This window comes from Olea europaea, unplaced genomic scaffold, assembly GCF_002742605.1.
Source record: "Olea europaea var. sylvestris unplaced genomic scaffold, O_europaea_v1 scaffold1691, whole genome shotgun sequence".
NCBI lineage: Eukaryota > Viridiplantae > Streptophyta > Magnoliopsida > Lamiales > Oleaceae > Olea > Olea europaea.
The window spans coordinates 125,321-142,841 of record NW_019234592.1 but is presented as its reverse complement, the minus strand read 5'-3'; the positions used below and the strand labels follow the sequence as shown (position 1 = coordinate 142,841).

The 17,521-nt window shown below is 35.3% G+C and overlaps 1 protein-coding gene across 2 annotated transcripts; it reads right to left on the bottom strand.

The window, feature by feature from the left end:
- Nucleotides 1-2,972: 2,972 nt before the first annotated feature.
- Nucleotides 2,973-14,429, bottom strand: LOC111377627. 2 transcript variants are annotated; one of them, XM_023000752.1, is made up of 15 exons: nt 13,996-14,429; nt 13,747-13,831; nt 13,127-13,166; nt 12,787-13,035; nt 11,741-11,840; nt 11,562-11,636; nt 9,045-9,143; nt 8,760-8,876; nt 8,567-8,682; nt 8,277-8,376; nt 7,805-8,163; nt 5,822-7,574; nt 4,442-4,579; nt 4,030-4,369; nt 2,973-3,861 (listed from the first exon to the last, which is right to left on the bottom strand). In XM_023000752.1, the coding sequence occupies exons 1-15, from the start codon at nt 14,125-14,127 to the stop codon at nt 3,449-3,451; spliced, it is 4,116 nt and encodes a 1,371-aa protein (XP_022856520.1). In that variant the 5' UTR covers nt 14,128-14,429; the 3' UTR covers nt 2,973-3,448. The 2 variants fall into 2 exon arrangements, with proteins under 2 accessions (XP_022856520.1, XP_022856521.1); XM_023000753.1 differs by having other exon boundaries at nt 2,973-3,837.
- Nucleotides 14,430-17,521: the final 3,092 nt, after the last annotated feature.

Sequence of the window (17,521 nt, the reverse complement as noted above, 5' to 3'; positions counted from 1 at the left end):
TGAGCGTGGAACAATTGCTCCAATTGTTGCCATATTTGGACATAGTTTGCTGGCAAATTGATGAACCAGGAAAAAGCTACTCCTGTTAATGAACTAGGAAGCAACTTCATTTTATGGTAATCAGTTACGTCACCACTTTGCAGTGTGAATCGCCCTATGTGTTTTAGAGTAGACACCTCTCCTAAACCGGTAAATAATGAGAATTCTGGTACTTTATACCCTCTAAGCCATGGATATGCTTGGTCTACCCAATCAGGATATGACTTCGTGTAAGTCGGCCTAATGACAGGACGTACCCCAAAAGCCATCTGGTCCTGTACTATTTCCATAATCTAATTTCTCAACATGACATTGGGGTCATATGGAATTCCTACAGGTTGGTTGACCGGTTGATTTGCTTGAGGCCTAATATTTGGTCCTTGGTTGGCTACAAAGTTGCCATAATTTGGGTCATTGTTACCATTAGTCTGAATATTTATTCCATCATTAACACGTGGGGCATTCTGTCCATTATTTAGGACATTGTCTCTTACGTTTAGGTTACTCCCCAAGTTAGATGTACCATTGCCACTATTTTGATTTGGCATTACACCATCCCCCTGATTTGAAGTAGAGGGACCAAAAGGTGGTTCTACCCCTTGATTTGGACTTAAGACTCGGGGATTATGCCCCACAATTGTCCTAGTTTGAAAATGATTTGCAAGAGGCACAGTTGGCTGACAAATTTGGCCTACCAACTTATTCATTATTTCGTTCAAAGTATTCAGTTGTTTGGCCATGTTGTCATAATATGCATTCTCATTTTGGGTAAATCTTTCCATATTATGAATATTTCGTAGATTTACCTGTTCAACGACATCCTGTGTGAGTTCTCCAAGTAATGCACGCATGGTTCGAGGACTCAACTCTGTCATTGGCTCGTAACGACTGTGACTGTTCTGACTCTGTCCATTTGTTCGTGGAGAGCTATGCTGCTCCTCATATCACTCGATCACAGATTGGACTCCTCCCTGACTTGCTTCCTTATCAAATTTATGAGGCATATTGTTTCACCTTTTGTATCTTCAACACCAAAGTCCCATTGGGCGTGCCAAATTGTTTCTCACGGGTAGTCGCTAACAATTAAAAAGGGATAAGACGATTGTATAAGGAACAAACCTCTTGAGACAAAGTCCCAAAAAGGGGTGTTCTATTATCGATGACTTTACAATTTGAACTAAACAGAATGCTTCCAAGGGGCGCAAGCACCCAAGTACTGAAAGAAATGTTTAAGTTCAAATTAAGAAAATTGAAATTACATATTCTCTATTTGAGAGTGTTTGATTCGGGGTCCTTTTACTCTCTGTCTTCTCTTCCTTTTATATTCCCTTAACCATTTCTTCGTGATCAACCGCTTAGAAACTGCTTGATTGCTTTATAACTACCCACTTTCTTTATGGTGGCTAACTTGTCGTGAAACTGCCGTCTCTAACTGCTGCCACTACTCTTTGTTGTTCAACCGTTTTCAACTGAACTCCTTGAATCGTGGAACGTGATAAGGTTACTCAATAACTGCTTTAATAACTGCACTTCTGGATAACCATAACATATTATGTTTGCTAAGATCCTGGGCGATTCGAAGGTTTGGGCGAGAACAGGGTCATAACTCTGGGCGACTGTAAGACACTTCATTCGCTCAGATCTTGGGCGTCTTGCAAGTTTGGGCGATGATATTACCGTGTTCATGGACTTCCACTGCATTCATTAATAACCTTATATAAGCCTTTATCCTGAATTGTCCTGTTGGGTTTCATTATTTGGGCTATTTGATTTGGGAATTCCCCAATTGGAATTCATTCCTTGGGTTATTCGATTTGGGCTGCACTTTTAGTGTGTGAACACAATTAAAAAGATCTAATAGAATAATCCCATGGTTTCAAGCAGAGGTATTTTGTATTTTTGAGTGGAGATTTGTTAGGCAAACTCAAGATCTCTATTTCGTTTTTATACGTATTAAATAATAAATAATAATAATAATTTAAATAAATATCAGTTGGATCGATTCTATTTAGGTTCTTGGTTTTTCAAAATTACATTCAACTATGTGTTAGAGCAACATCAAATTTGAGTCAAGTGAACCACATGTTCATAGACGATCAAGTGCACGTATCTTGATATAAATTATAAATATGTCTACCGGTACTTATGTTTAACAAAACTTTTTCTAAGATTATAAATTAATTAAATATCATTTTTATTTACACATTATGTAAGCACTAAGGCTTGTTACATCTCGTTATAATTTATAAATTATGTAATTATATACGAAAATGATTATTTTTTATTATTTTTATTTTTTTAAATTTGTTGTAGCCAATTTCGTCAACAATTAATACCCATTCCTATGCCATAAATCCCATTTCGGAAGTTTATAATACCATACAAGCACAACTCATCACCCTATAGCTATCGCCGGCACGTCTTACCGTATGAACTCAAAAATCATACTATGTTGCCAAGGAGTCCCTGACAGCACACTCACATGGGAGGGAAGGGGATGCATTTTTTGGCATTTTTAATTCAAGCGGATTCCACACGACTCCCATGCGCCGTGAGGATAGGTCAACCAAGTAATTAAACTCTTTCTGGTAAAAGAGTTAAATTCATGAACTCAATGGCTTCTTCGTCCACTATACATTAAAATCCTAGGCTTTGTAGCTAATGACTTGGTAGAAAGACGTGTCTACGTGCAGAGTCAGAGCATTTTTTTATGCGTATTCTCTTCTTGTTTCCTTTTATCAGTTTATGTTTGAAGCTTAATTTTATCCCTTTTTAGTGAAAAAGTTAAATACAATTATAAATATTAAACTTTAAAACTCATATAACTTTCAAGTCACAACTAAACTTTTCAAGCTTAGCCAAGCATGCTCAGCTACATGTCAACCCAAGATGCATTATAGTTAAATGGAATCATTTAATACCTTTCGGACATGTAGGAATAACAAATACAATAGAAGTACATACTTTTTATGAAATACCAGACACAACAAAGGGTAGTTCGATCGGTTTCCTTACAGTACAACCGCAAAATCTTAGATAAATTTCAATTTCGTCAACTATGCTTTAAAAACATGCTACACCAAAAAACAGGTGAGAAAATTGATGACAAATCTAAAACAAATAGAACGAATGCACCTTAGATGACAGGGACAACAGTGCACAAACTAGTCAAGGACAGGAAAATGTGAAGGCCATCTACATCAGAGTGCAACAGCAACTCCGGTAATCAAAAGTCAAGATGTTGCAATGGTTCTCGCGATATGAGAATGCAACTTCCTCTCCCCCGTCTCGATATTTATTTGTAGTGCTTCATTAGTATGATAAAGGAACAGAATGCACAAGTTTCAGATATCCATATAAAGAACATCGGTAAAACACCTGATATGACTGTAGTGTCAAGGTTTGCTTGTCAACTGAAGTCGATCAATGAGAGTTCAGGACGGACAGCTGTTGCTTGATTATCTGGTTGCTTTGGGACATCATGAGCAGTCGTTGGTCCAGGCAGAGGACTCTGGGATGCTGATGGGACACTTTCCTCAGTTCCATTAGGTTCTGAAACACTCGGTGGTGATGTCTGGTTCTGATTTTCTGAAGTTTTATCACTCACATCAGCAGGAGCTGGAGAACTTGACTCTGGGACGGGGGTAACTGAAGCATCTGGCTCAGATTGTGCTGGAGCAACTGAATCCTGAGTCGAAGCAACAGGTTCAGATGTAGGTGGAGCTCCTGATTCTGGTGTAGGTGGAGTCCTTGATTCTGAATTCTGTGGAGCACCTGACTCTGCAGTGGGTGCAGCACCTGACTCTGCAGTGGGTGCAGCACCTGACTCTGCAGTGGGTGCAGCACCTGACTCTGCAGTGGGTGCAGCACCTGACTCTGCAGTGGGTGCAGCACCTGACTCTGCAGTGGGTGCAGCACCTGACTCTGCAGTGGGTGCAGCACCTGACTCTGCAGTGGGTGCAGCACCTGACTCTGCAGTGGGTGCAGCACCTGACTCTGGTGGTGTAGATGCATTTGGCAGTGTGGTCGTAGATCCTTCCAAAAGCAACTGTTTTCCCGGTTGCTGCAGCGAATTCTGCATGGCAGGACCAGGTTTTTTCTGATTAGATTGACCCGGATTCGGACCATATAATGACGCCATGCCAGGAGGTAGAATCTCAATTGGTGGCTTCTTTGCTGCATCTTGCAAGCTTGTGAGCTTAGATTCCTCAAGGGAAGCCAAAAATGCAGCTGCAGCATCCATTTTGGTGGATGGCGTGTGCTCCATCTCTTTCTGCAGTATCTTGTTCCATGCCTGAACTAAGTTCCTTAATGAAGGTCGACCATGAGCCTGAGGAAAAAGAGGCCGGTCAGACTGTATGCTATTATTTAGCAATATAAATAAGGTTAAACCAAATCATACATGAGCATGGAGCACAGCCTCAGCAAGCATCCCAGTCTCCTGCCATGCTTTCTCCATGAGTGCATTGTCTCCCAACAGAGCAGCTGCAAAGGCAGCTTCCCGTCCCGAACCAACTGAAATCAAATTGTTCACCATATTCTGCAAAAGATGCATGCATAGTCACAAGTCAAAAAAAGAAAAAAAAAGAAAGAAAGAAAAGAAAAGAAAAATAAGTTAATTATATTTTTCATAGATACAATTATCATGCAAACAGCACCAAATTCAAATGCAGAAAATTCCAGTATCTGTTTAAGTAACAAATTAATAACATCTAATGAGATTACTTTGTCTTAGAGTTGGCGCAAATATCTTTCTTTGTTCTTATACCATTTTTTTTTTTTTTTTCATTTTTTTTCCTTTCATTTTCCCTTTTTGCTGCTGTTTTTTCCCTTCCCTTCCCCCTTTTTTTATTCAGCCACGAGATAATATGGATACTAATCGGTGAACACCTAACTGCAACTCATACTTCAATGCCTCTTAGTTGCATACTTGTAACGCTTCCTTCAAGAGAGACATTTTCAACTACAACCTTACTGCAATAGCAAGGGCCATAAACTTGTCACCAAGGCACCAATTAACATATCATAAATTTCACCTTTTGCTTTTAGTCCCCTTCTGATCTTGGCGAGAGATCATAGATCATCTAAGATCAACCCAAAACATACCTTCAATTTGTTTAAGAATCCATAATTGACTTTACAAAAGAACTAGCAATATATACATGAGCACATAGATTCATTCAGCAAATATCAGAACATTAACTATCAACCAAACTTGCTGAATACATCCTGAATTTAAAGAAAAAGTTTCATAGGGTAGCAATATCAAGACATACTGTGATGGCAAAACCTTCATTTATTTTCACCTAAAGCATCTACTGAGACCAATCTACTCCAAAATAATGGCAAAATTGTGTACATGTAAAATGATATATTTTGGGCTGCACACCTTAAAGGGCGATAGGAAAGTGAGAGCGTCAATAATCATTGTTTAAGGTGTTGCCGTATCCAGTGAAAACCATTAATAGTGTTGATGAAGAAGAAAAAAATCACAGTGGATGGAAACATTAAAGACCTAATTGAAATAAAAGTAACTAAAGATATGGAAGAATGAAATTTGACAGAAGTCAATATAGATAGAGCTGAATATGGAATAGGATTTACATAGCTGACCAAAATCATATTAGGATCAATTCGATTGTGTTGCATACATGGATTACCACAATCAAGTTTCACATCAAAAAAGTTAGCAGCAAGATATAAAGGTCTAAATTATTTGTGCGAATCAAAGACATTATAAAAAACAGACTGAAAACTAAAAAAGTTTAACATGAACACGTACACTAAGCCTTGTCAACTCCCCATGATTTGCAAAGCGTAAAGCAAGTCCTCTCAACTCATGACCTCTTAAAGCTCCTTTTACTGAACCTGCAGCAGCTAGCCTCTTAATAGCTTCGCGAGCAATGTCAGCTTGTCCAGTAGCATCTGCAGCATCAATAAGATCCATAAACTCCTTTGCAAATTTAACTACTCCTTGAACAGCATCCACAATATTTTCCTTCTTTGAAGACAAATTCATAATGTCATTCAAGTCCAACCCCAGAGCCTCTTGTCCTATATCTCTGCTGTTGCTCATTGTTAGGAGGCACTGATAGGCTCTTTTCAAATCATTACTCTGCATTGCCAGGTCAAACTCCAATCTCTTGGATATGCCAGGCAAGTGAAGTGCTTCGTTGGCATATCCCATACCAAGCATAAATTGTGCTAAATCATCATGATGCTCTCTACCAAGCCTACTTGCCCATTTTACTGCACTAACAGCATCTCCATAGGCTGCAAGACACCGACAACGGATACCAGGATGGCTGAGTGATATTGCATGAGCACACATGTACCTATCAATTAGCCATAGAACACCATCTTTCACCCCTGCAACAACAAGTGGTCCAACAGGTCGTTTCTGCTCTGCTGGAAATCTAGTAACAGCCACCGCAACCCCACCACCACCAACAGCAACCTCATTGACTTTCCTTTCTTCTATCTCTTTTGGTATTGATGAATCGTCACCATCAACTTTTGATTGTTTAGGCAATGATAAAAATGGAGGTATGGAGGGAGCATGCTGAAAGGAAGCTAATCTGACAACCTGCAACATGGGGGGTCTCAATAATATCCTTTCTTGTGAGGTGGTTTGTTGGGCATCAACTGCTATCAATGCTAATTCTCCATGTTCTGCAACTGCTCTCGCTTGTGCCTCTTTAAGCTTCATCTGTTCTTTTCTTTTTTTGGTTTCAATGTCAATAGGTGCTATTCCAGCATCCACAAAAACACACTCAATGGTGGTCGGTGTAGCAACAAATAACTGCCTTCGGTGCCAAACACCCCCAGTAGCATAAGGAATTGCCACATCTCCCAAGTACCGAAACTGAGGGCGCAAGGAAGATATGACAATATATTGCTGATAGCCAAAAGCACAATACTCAACAGTTTGGTCCCATGCTGTCCATTCTGGTTGAGGCAGAAGACCTCCCACTGGTTGAAAGGTTTCCCAGCTGTATAATTGGAAGTTCTGAGGTACCACTTCAGCTGAAGATTTTTGTGAAGAAAATCCATCATCCATGGAGCTAAAAGAAGAAAGGCTGCTATTTCCAAATCCTGACAAGGGCATAGACTGTGTTGAAATAGCTGTGGCTGCAACAGGGTTAATCCTTCGTGACGTTCGATAAGCAACACCTAGTAGTGCTCCGCCATGCAAACCAATAACTGGTTCATTGCGGCTACCAACTGACCTCATTAATATATTTGAGGTTCCATCATCAAGCAGGATACGAACTTGAACACTGGCAGATGAAGCTGCACTAGCGGCAGCAGCAGCAGCTTGTGCGGCAGCTGCTGCAGCTTCCTTTGCTCTTCTAGATGAGCTGCCTTTTGGGATTATTGGCATTCTGGGAGTTAATGCAGATTCCAGCAGAGCAAAACGGTCCCTACAAGTGTCCCAAGCCAAAAGCCTTGCACTGCCTGAATCAACAATAGACCAATCACTGACCTTGTAAACTGAGAAGTACGGAATATCAGGCCAAACAATGGCAAGGAACCTGCAACAAATACAGAGAAAATCAATCAAATTACTTTTATGGTCCAATCATCAATTTCAAAAATTACAAATATGAAAGTGCCAAAGAAACTTGAAACAGCCCAACAAAAAGGAGATTTCAATAGCTAAGATTCCTAAAAACATTATAAGGCTCATATGATAATGTTGAGCTAAAATATCTCTGATCATCATGCTCAATACTTGGTAGATCAGAAGCACAATACTACTTACTTCCCTGAACTGCTCATAGAGAGGACTGAGTATGACTCATGGGGGACAGGAGTACTTATATGCTTTTTTATTTGCTTGACATTGAGTTGTTCTGATGTGTCACCCCGAAATCTTCCAGCATCATTCAAGGAGCCATTACTTCCAAGAACCGGGTTAGCAGTGTTAGACAATTGAAACTGTAGCAGTTTCAATTCCCGTTCAACTACATATACAGCAGCGTGTTCTCGGCTTCCTGGTGGTGTTGGCAGTGGAGCTACAGGTGGAAGTGATTTTCCATCAAATTCACATACAAGGATGCCAATGTTGGTTCCAGTAGCAACGAGATGGGGTTGCAGAGAATGTGCAACCATGGAATACACCTAGATATAAATTCAAAGAAAATTAACTATATAGCCAATATGAATTATCATAGAATAATCACTCACCGTAGATGAATTTCAACAATGAAAAATAGATAGTATTATCTTCATACCCTAAGCTTCTTGTGAGATGCAAGTAATTGTGGTGGGACCAGTGACGAGAGTTCACATAATGGCCTCGTAAGAGCTGAATAAGTGGGATGCTCAATAGCCCTGTACAGGATTCAATAGAAATTCACATTCCCCTCAAACAAGAATATGCAAAATGGATCTTGAGTTACGTCATTCTTGTTCTAAACTTGCATACTTTAGCTCAAAGTATCTCGTTGCTCATTTACAAAAAAATCAGAATAAGTGGATGGACACTACGTAAAACTTGCACGTGGAGAGAGAGTATGTATACCATATATGAGAATCTTTAACACATGTCAAGATGTCAAGATTTGGTGCTCGAGGGTGGCACCAAGATGCCACACTATGACAAGCTAATTTGGAAACAGGTTTTATTTTGCGCAGTTCCTAAAGTGAGAAGAAAGAGGTTAGAAAACAGAGGTTCATTATAGATTTAATATATTAATTCAGAATGAATCGGAAACCTTGAAAGAAATTGTGTCCCAGATGGCTAAAGTTTTGTCTGCACCAATTGTAATAAGCTGGGGTGCAGTACCAACCACTCGAGAAAGCTCGACAGCAACAACCCCACCATCATGTGCCTTATAATATCATTGGAAGGGCAAAAGGCCATTAAATATAACATCAAAATGAACAGAACAATGCGGAGGAAGAATGCTCTTAATTTAGCATATACTAAGAGCTTAGAAATGTCATAAGAAGTAAATAAAGTGTACGGAGAAATACTGAACAAACAAGAAGATAGTTACTTTTAAGCTCAGTTTAGGAACAAGTTCTCGAGAATCTTGACCATGGTCTGCACTCCAAAGTACAAGCAAGCCATCGCTACCACCAGAAACCAAGAGTGCCTGTGACAAATTCAAAGAAGACAGGTGAATGAGAGACTGAAAAACAAAAAGAAAACAAAGAAATTGATTATGTATTTTTACTTTGCCACATAAATATATTTGCAGTTTCGGGTTATAGAGATTTCATTGTATTGAGGAGAAAATTAATCATCCTAGATATGAGATTATCTTACATTCTATTGTCATCATCTATTTCAACGAGATGCAAAGGATGTCATATAGCATGCTACTCACAAAAGAAAACAAAAAATACCCGAAAAGGCAACGAGAATCACACAAAAAGTACTCTAGAAAGACAATGATAATGTGGAATTATCATATACTTGCATTTGAGCAAATGTACTCATGCTCATACAAGCCACATTCAGTACACAATTGAGATTTTATAACCATTAATAATTCAATAAAAATTTACTGCAATTGATGGAATTATGAAAAATATGAATCTTGCTCTGATCCTGAACTTTCTACAGCCTGGACTTCCATTATTATAGAGCTGACTATCAAAACTCAAAATATTAGCAATATATTGGTCACCTTAGATTTCTGTAACCAACAATTTCCCATTTCTCCAATTTGGTGCCATACTTAACACAAGTTTTATTTGACTTTCTTGGAACAGAGAGCGCTGACACACACTTATGGAAAACATCATATCCCGAGAAGAGGGTGGCGTCAATCCATTGCTTCTTTGCAGGGACATCCATTTTCATAGTAGTTTAATCTCCTTCTATAAGTTTCATGGTAATCCAAGTAGAAAACTGAATTTTAGGCACTTGTTATATCGGAAAAAGTTAATTTGTTCGATAAAAAGCAATTCGGTAGACGACTGTACTACTGGGGGGAAGAAAAAGTATCATAGCATAGGTCACTAAACTAGGCTAAGTTTGCTTATCTGTAATTAGTCATGACAAGATAAATCTATTCTAACTTCTAAGCATAGTCGATTCATACTCTCTTCATCCACGAGTGTAGGATTTAGCATCCTTCCATACCCTGGTAAGGGAGTGCAGGGCTGGAGTAAGAGCGACCACTTTTCTGCAACATATTTAATGTCATCTTTGCCAAATTAAGTAGATGATTACTACATTAAAAGAAGAAGAAAAGATTATTCTCAACCTTCAGTGCACCAGTATATTTCTATTGCTAAGTGATCCAATTTCTTGCCAAATAAAAGGATTATAAGGGGGCCTTCAGATATGTTACATACCTCGAGAATAATTAAATAGTCTCCAACAAGGTTGTGATAACAACCTTGACTTTATCACAGATCTTAAGAAAAACAACTGCAATTTTCTAAGCTAAATCCTTGATTTTCATGACATTATTAATAACTTTTAAGAAATATATCGCTTCCTACAGATTACTAACTATAAAGTCGCCAAGCAAACTGCAAAGCTAGTATGAGGAAGAACACAAATTAGAAATGAATCAACATTACAAAATATGGTTAAATTAACACGACATGTATCATGTGTATACTTTATGCTCGTCATTGGCAAGATACAAATTCTTCTCTTAGCCCCCGTTTGAGCCACATTATTGAAAAAATGAGAATGAAAAATATATCCGTTATAGGCCCTACACAAGAGATAAAAAGTCAAATATGGTGGCTTGATGTGACGGATAACAGTCATATTTTTCATTTTAATGGGGACATAATGGGACTCAAACATGCCTTTAATAAAAAGTTCTGGAGAAAGATGTTCTCAGAGAATGGTGTATCGACTCTTCATCTATGTTATAAAAATTTTCAAGCTTCATTCAGTTGTCAATCATGTGTTCTAAAATCAAATAAATAGACTCTTAATCCATTTCTCTCATTCCTGGCTGATGCCTCAATGTGAAATAGCACAAGGAGGTGGAAAAGAAATTAAGTAGTGCCTCTCAGCAAATTAAACAAAAAAACCGAATCCTATGTTAACTAAGACCAAATTTATAATAACAATTAACAAGTTAATCTTCAAAGTAAGGTGCTTACAGGCACTTTGAAATGCCACCCACTAGAAATTCTATGCTCCTTGTAAGACATCGTAAATGATATTGGGCTAAAACAAAAAACCCCACATGACACCATTTAATTCCCTAAAACCAACCACCCCTAACTTCTACACCAAGCGCTCAGCCAGTTATCAACTGTTTTTGCTTTCCAAACACAAGGCAAAGGAAGTTTCCCCATTTTCTCAACAAACACCTAACCATCCACCAGAAGGTGCACATGTGAAATGCATACGAACCAACTAATTTATTATCAAAATTACAACTTCACTTAAAATCATTAATTATCATTTTCAGTTAGATTATAAAACTTCTGGTTCCGAAAAAACTAGATGAGAAAGATATCAGCTTGCAATTGATAACCATGCCAAACACATTTTCACATACAAAACTATGAAATATAGTATAAGTCAGACCTACCTCACCAGTAGACGCCATGAAGGTCATCAAACAAGAAATTGATCCCTTATGACCTCCTGTGTACCTTCGAGCAAGCTGCAGTCATAAAATGAAAGCTTTCCCTTAATTCTGTTGCTTGGAATTTGAGATGCAACTTGAATAGTAAAACAATGAACACCAAAATAATATAAATAAGAGACCTTCCAAGTTATCATTGAAAGAACTCTAATCACACCATCCGATCCACCAAATGCCACGAGAGGACCATCACTAGTAGCCGATCTGCATAGAAACTCCATGCTGCAGATATAAAAAAATACTTAGTCAAGGCAGTTGATCCTTCTTTGAGATGTAATTAAAATATGATAATAGTTTTATTGCCACAAAGTCAAAAACTATGATAGAAACTCGTACATAAGCTTTCATCTCCATCAACAGCCAGACGAAAACAGTCTTTGAAATTTCTTTGGAAGCTATAAGCATTTAAAATAAGTTTTTCATCTTAAACAGGCATAATTTTTAAAAAATTGACAGCAAAGAAAATGCAATTGATATTTTCAAACTATATCCTAAAAACAAACCCAAATGACCTTTAGGAGGTTGGGCCATAGAAACAATGACCATTTTAATTCGTTTTCTCCTGTATCTAGGCCAACACCAAGGGGACCTATTTCCATTTAACACCCTAGACAAATCATATATAATGTCACTTCTAGATGCGGCAAACCAGAAACCAACAAAACAAGATTTCTAAAGCCCAAGTTATTTAAACACTTCAGGCCAATTCCAGAGCTAACATCACAATCTTTTATATGATAAATTCAATATGTTTGAATAATGAAAACAGCTGAGTTGTGGTAAATATATCATTTAAACTTTTGGATAGTATAAGAAACGTATAGGACGAGGCAGTTCTCTCGAGGTCATCCAATTTAGTCATCAATTCTTCAAAGTAAACTACTCTGTCTTCGTATGCAGAACTCTATTCACCAATCTAAGATCAAGCAGCAGAAGGAATCTCCATCTTTATCAAGTGCAAGAATCACGGTGTCAGATGGCAAGGAGCACTACTTAAGCAGCTAGAATTTAATAGAATATTGTTTTTGAGCAGTCTTCAGAGAAATTAATAAACATTGGACCTTTTATACAAACAGAAATACATGCATCAAGTAAGCACCAGGGAAAAGTAATTTTTATACGTAATGCATAAAAATTAACTCAAAAGGTACATAGATTCAAGACTTGCCATAAAAGTGATCTATTGTCCAGATCCTGCTTTGGTACATCACGGCCACGCATAGTTACCAAATCTAGAAAAATAGCTTTATTCTCGCAACATATGACCAGAAAATGGCGTCCTTTTGTTGATGGAGCAGGAGAACTAAAAGCTGAGGTGACATTATTCACAGCAGGTGGAGCTTCAGCAGCAGCAGAACGATTGCGCCAAAGTTGCCAATAGCGTACGTCATCATCATAAAAGCTAACCTGTTTAACACTAGAACCATGTGCCATAAACCAGTCTCAGCTTTAACAAAAAGAAGCAATGAAGGTTGCAAATATGTCAAAAGGCAAGGATGTAGTTATACCTCCCACCCCGTATAGCTTCAGTGGGTTTTCCTCTCAGCTCTTATAAACAAAATAAAAGGACAACAGATATAATATTAGCAATGCCTTCACTACCAAAAAGAATCAATTCAGACAGTACCAAAAATATATATATTATTTACCACAAAGATTGCGCTTTTAAAGTAAATGGCCTTGGGAAAATAGACTCGAGTGAAAAACAGCACACTAAGATTTCCCTCACAAAGTAAACAGATTCCTAACACAAAATGAACAGTCAGAGACTCTAGAACTGTCATATGCCCAAGAAAATTATGGCACTCCCTCACATCCAAATTCCCTTCTCGAAGAAACCTCATCACAAAGTTGCATCTCCAAGCATTGGATGTGCCCTAGTAATCAGGATGTGTGCCACAGGACATTCATTTTTACCCCCCAGTAATTACACTAAATGGATTTCCCTATTCATAATGATAGATCGGACATGAAACAAAACACTAGGGCTGAAGGAATCCATTAACAACCCTTCAGTTGAGATTTTTTATTATTCTTATCTATAGTAGATGTCTCAATAGGTGAACATACATAGATATACAAATTGAACAAGCAACGCATGTGTAATTTTGCAAAGTGCAATAGTCACCTGACTCGCCCTCAGCCAGCTTCTCTAACTTGGCACCAACCAAACGCCTCTCGTCCACACCCCCAGCTTTCAACTCATAAATCACCTGAAAGAACACATTATAAACAAAAAATATCGATCAATAACCAAACAAACATTCTGAAAATACAAAACCAACTAATTTCCAACATATCCAAAAACCAATCAACCCATTCAAAACCCATGAAATCAAAACCCAAAAAAGTATAAAAACGAACTAAAAAATACGACCTGGCGATGTTCCCAATTCCAAACGGAAACATGATCCGATGCGTCGGCTGTAACGAGCCACGGGTGCGTCGGGTGGAATTGAATCTTCACGATCTTATCATTCGTTGGACGAAACGCCCTTAACCGCAGCATTTTTTTCGAACTTCCAATCTATTGCTAGTGACTAAACAATGGATCTGATATATAAAAATCAATAAATTCAACACAGCTTAAGTAACTGGTTCTGCAGACAAGAAATGCCGTGCAAAAAGGGGTCGGGACTTTGGTTCGAATCGACCCAAAATCCGAGGGTTCCAATGGATCTAGTATAAATTCGAGCTCTGCAGATCAAGGCTTTGTTAAATCAATCAAATAATACAGTGGAATTTCCTAATGAATGTTTGTGTCCAGGATACAGCTTCTTCTCCCCCTTTACTATTCGCTTCAATTTCTGTTTGCGCCCTGTATAATAATTTTGGGAAATTTCTATTTTAGTCCCTCAAAGTTCACGTAAACTAAAACACACACTAGAGTTTTAAAAGTTGCAAAAAATAAAAAATTGAAGGTTGGAGTTCAAATTTACAATAATGTAATTATTTAGCTGTAATATTGAAATTGTATAAAATGATATATGGTGTTATAAATTAAACCTCAGTTTGACATCGATTATTTCATCAAAAAGAGTTTTATAATAGTGAATTTTTTAAAAATGTGTGGTTAAGAAGTAGAAAATTTTTGATTTACGTACAAAATATTTTATTGTTAGAATGTATGATTGAAAATGAATTTTAAAATAATGGAAGTCAAACAATCCTGGTAAATTAATCTTAATTAACCCTCTATTTGATGCCTATTATTTCATCAAAAAGAGTTTTATAATAGTAAATTTTTAAAAATATATATATGTGGTTAAAAAGTAGAAAATTTTGATTTACGTACAAAATATTTTATTGTTAGAATGTATAGTTAAAAATGAATTTTTAAAAAATGAATCTTAAAACAATAGAAGTCAAACAAGGCTGAGCCCCTGTTTGGTTCTCATTATTTCCTCACTAAAATGAAAAATATGACCGTTATCCATCACATCAAACCATCAAATTTGAATTTCTATCTCTTGTGTGGGATCCATAACAGTTATATTTTTCGTTCTCATTTTTCCAAAAATGAAACAAACGGGAGCTGAATATTATAGAGATGGATGTGTTGTAAATTTAATTAATTAATGAATGATCACTGTATGTCTGTTGACACCTATTAATTTATTTTATGATTTACTACATGATTATTTCAACCGCACATTCACACAATAAAATATTTTATAATTATTCCAATTTTTTTTTTAAACTTTTAACAACACATTTTCCTAAAAATCACAATTGAAAAGTCTTTTTTCTACAATAATGATGGTCAAACACGCTCAATATTGCAACCCTAATTAACTATTGTACTCTTGCAACTCTTACTCTTTCCTATTAATATAGAATTTTTGAATTTCAATAAAAAATATGTAAGCCTTTTGACTCTCTCTGTTTTTGTCTTCTCTCTCTCTAATTTATAAAATGTTATCAACAATCAATATGATTGTTCTTCTAATTTATAATATTGTATAGAATATCAACATATTTTTTCATTCAAAATTTTTGAGTTGCATAATTGAAGTTTTTTAAATATGTCAAATATGAAATCCCTACAAAATTTGTGAATTTTTCGAACCTAAAAACTCAAGTTTACTTTTACAAATATTTTAATAATTCCATTTAATGAGATTGGATGTATATTGAATCTACAGTGTTTTTATTTAAATCTGTTAATTTGAATTATTTTCTATTACTCCAGGAAAAATATAAATTATTAAATATCAATACTCTTGAATAATATTATTCTTTTATTTTATTTTTTTTAAGAATCACTACTTTAATTAATTAATTAATGTAGCTGAAGAATATGTGTATCGTTACTTATGAATAGCACGACTTAATTGATTAATATTCATTTGAGTGTTATATTATTGCTTTTGAAGAAGTATAATTTATATATTAATATTCTTAAAAACTATCCTACCATTAATCATGAAAGAGTATAAATTAAAAATAAATATTCTATAAGAATATTGGATTATTTTCAATTATCTTTATTTCAAAATAATTTAATCCTCACTCCTGAAAAAGCTCAAATTAAGATATTGCAATATCTAGAAAAAAATATTATTTTATTATTTTCGAAGAAGACATTTTAAAACAAATCATTATTATGGAAGAATATTTTCATCCTAAAGAATGACTTTATACAATTTAATATCTTTCAAAAATATTATTTTATTGCTCTCGAATAACATAAATTTGTAAGTTTTAATTCTCGATAAATATTATGTTGTGATTTCGAAGTAGCACAAATCTCAATAAATACCATACAATTAAATCTCAAAAAGAGATTTATAATAATAAATTTTAAAAATATCTATGCTTAAAAAGTAGAAAAAAATTGATTTACATACAAAATATTTTATTGTTAGATTCTATAGTTAAAAATTGATTTTGAAAAAATGAATTTTAAAATAATGAAAGTCAAATAGGGCTGAATATTATAGATATGGATGTGTGGCAAATTAATATTAATCAATGAATGATCACTATGCGCCCAACACCTATTAATTTATTTTATGATTTACTACAAGATTATTTTCAACCATATATTCATACAATAAAATATTCTATAAGCATACCGAAAAATTTTCTCTACTTTTTAACTACACATTCCCCTAAAAATCACTATTCGAAAGTCTTTTTTCTACAATAATGATCGTCAAACACGCTCAATATTGCAACCCTAGTTAACTATTGTACTCTTGCAACTCTTACTCTTTCCTATTAATATAGAGTTTTTGAATTTTGATAAAAAAAATACACAAGCCTTTTGACTCTCTTTATTTTTTTCTTCGTTTTCTCTAATTTATAAAATGTTTTCAACAATGAATACAATTGTTCTTCTAATTTATAATACTATATAGAATATCACCATATTTTTTCATTCAAAATTTTTGAACTGCATAATCGAAGTTTTTTAAATATGTCAAATATGAAATCCCTACAAAATTTGTGAACTTTTCTGACCTAAAAACTCAAGTTTACTTTTACAAATATTTTAATAATTATATTTTATGAGATTGGACGTATATTGAATCTATAGTGTTTTTATTTAATTCTGTTAATTTTAATTATTTTCTATTTCTCTAAGAAAAATATAAATTATTAAATATCAATATTCTTGAATAATATTATTCTTTTATTTTATTTTTTTAAGAATCACTACTTTAATTAATTAATATAACTGAAGTATATGTGTGTCATTACTTCTGAATAGCACAACTTAATTGATTAATATTCATTTCAGTGTTATATTAAGTATAATTATATATTAATATTCTTAAAAACTATTCTATCATTAATCTTGAAAGAGTATAAATTAAAAATAAATATTCTAGAAGAATATTGGATTATTTTCAATTATCTTTATTTAAAAATAATTTAATTTTCACTCCTGAAAAAGC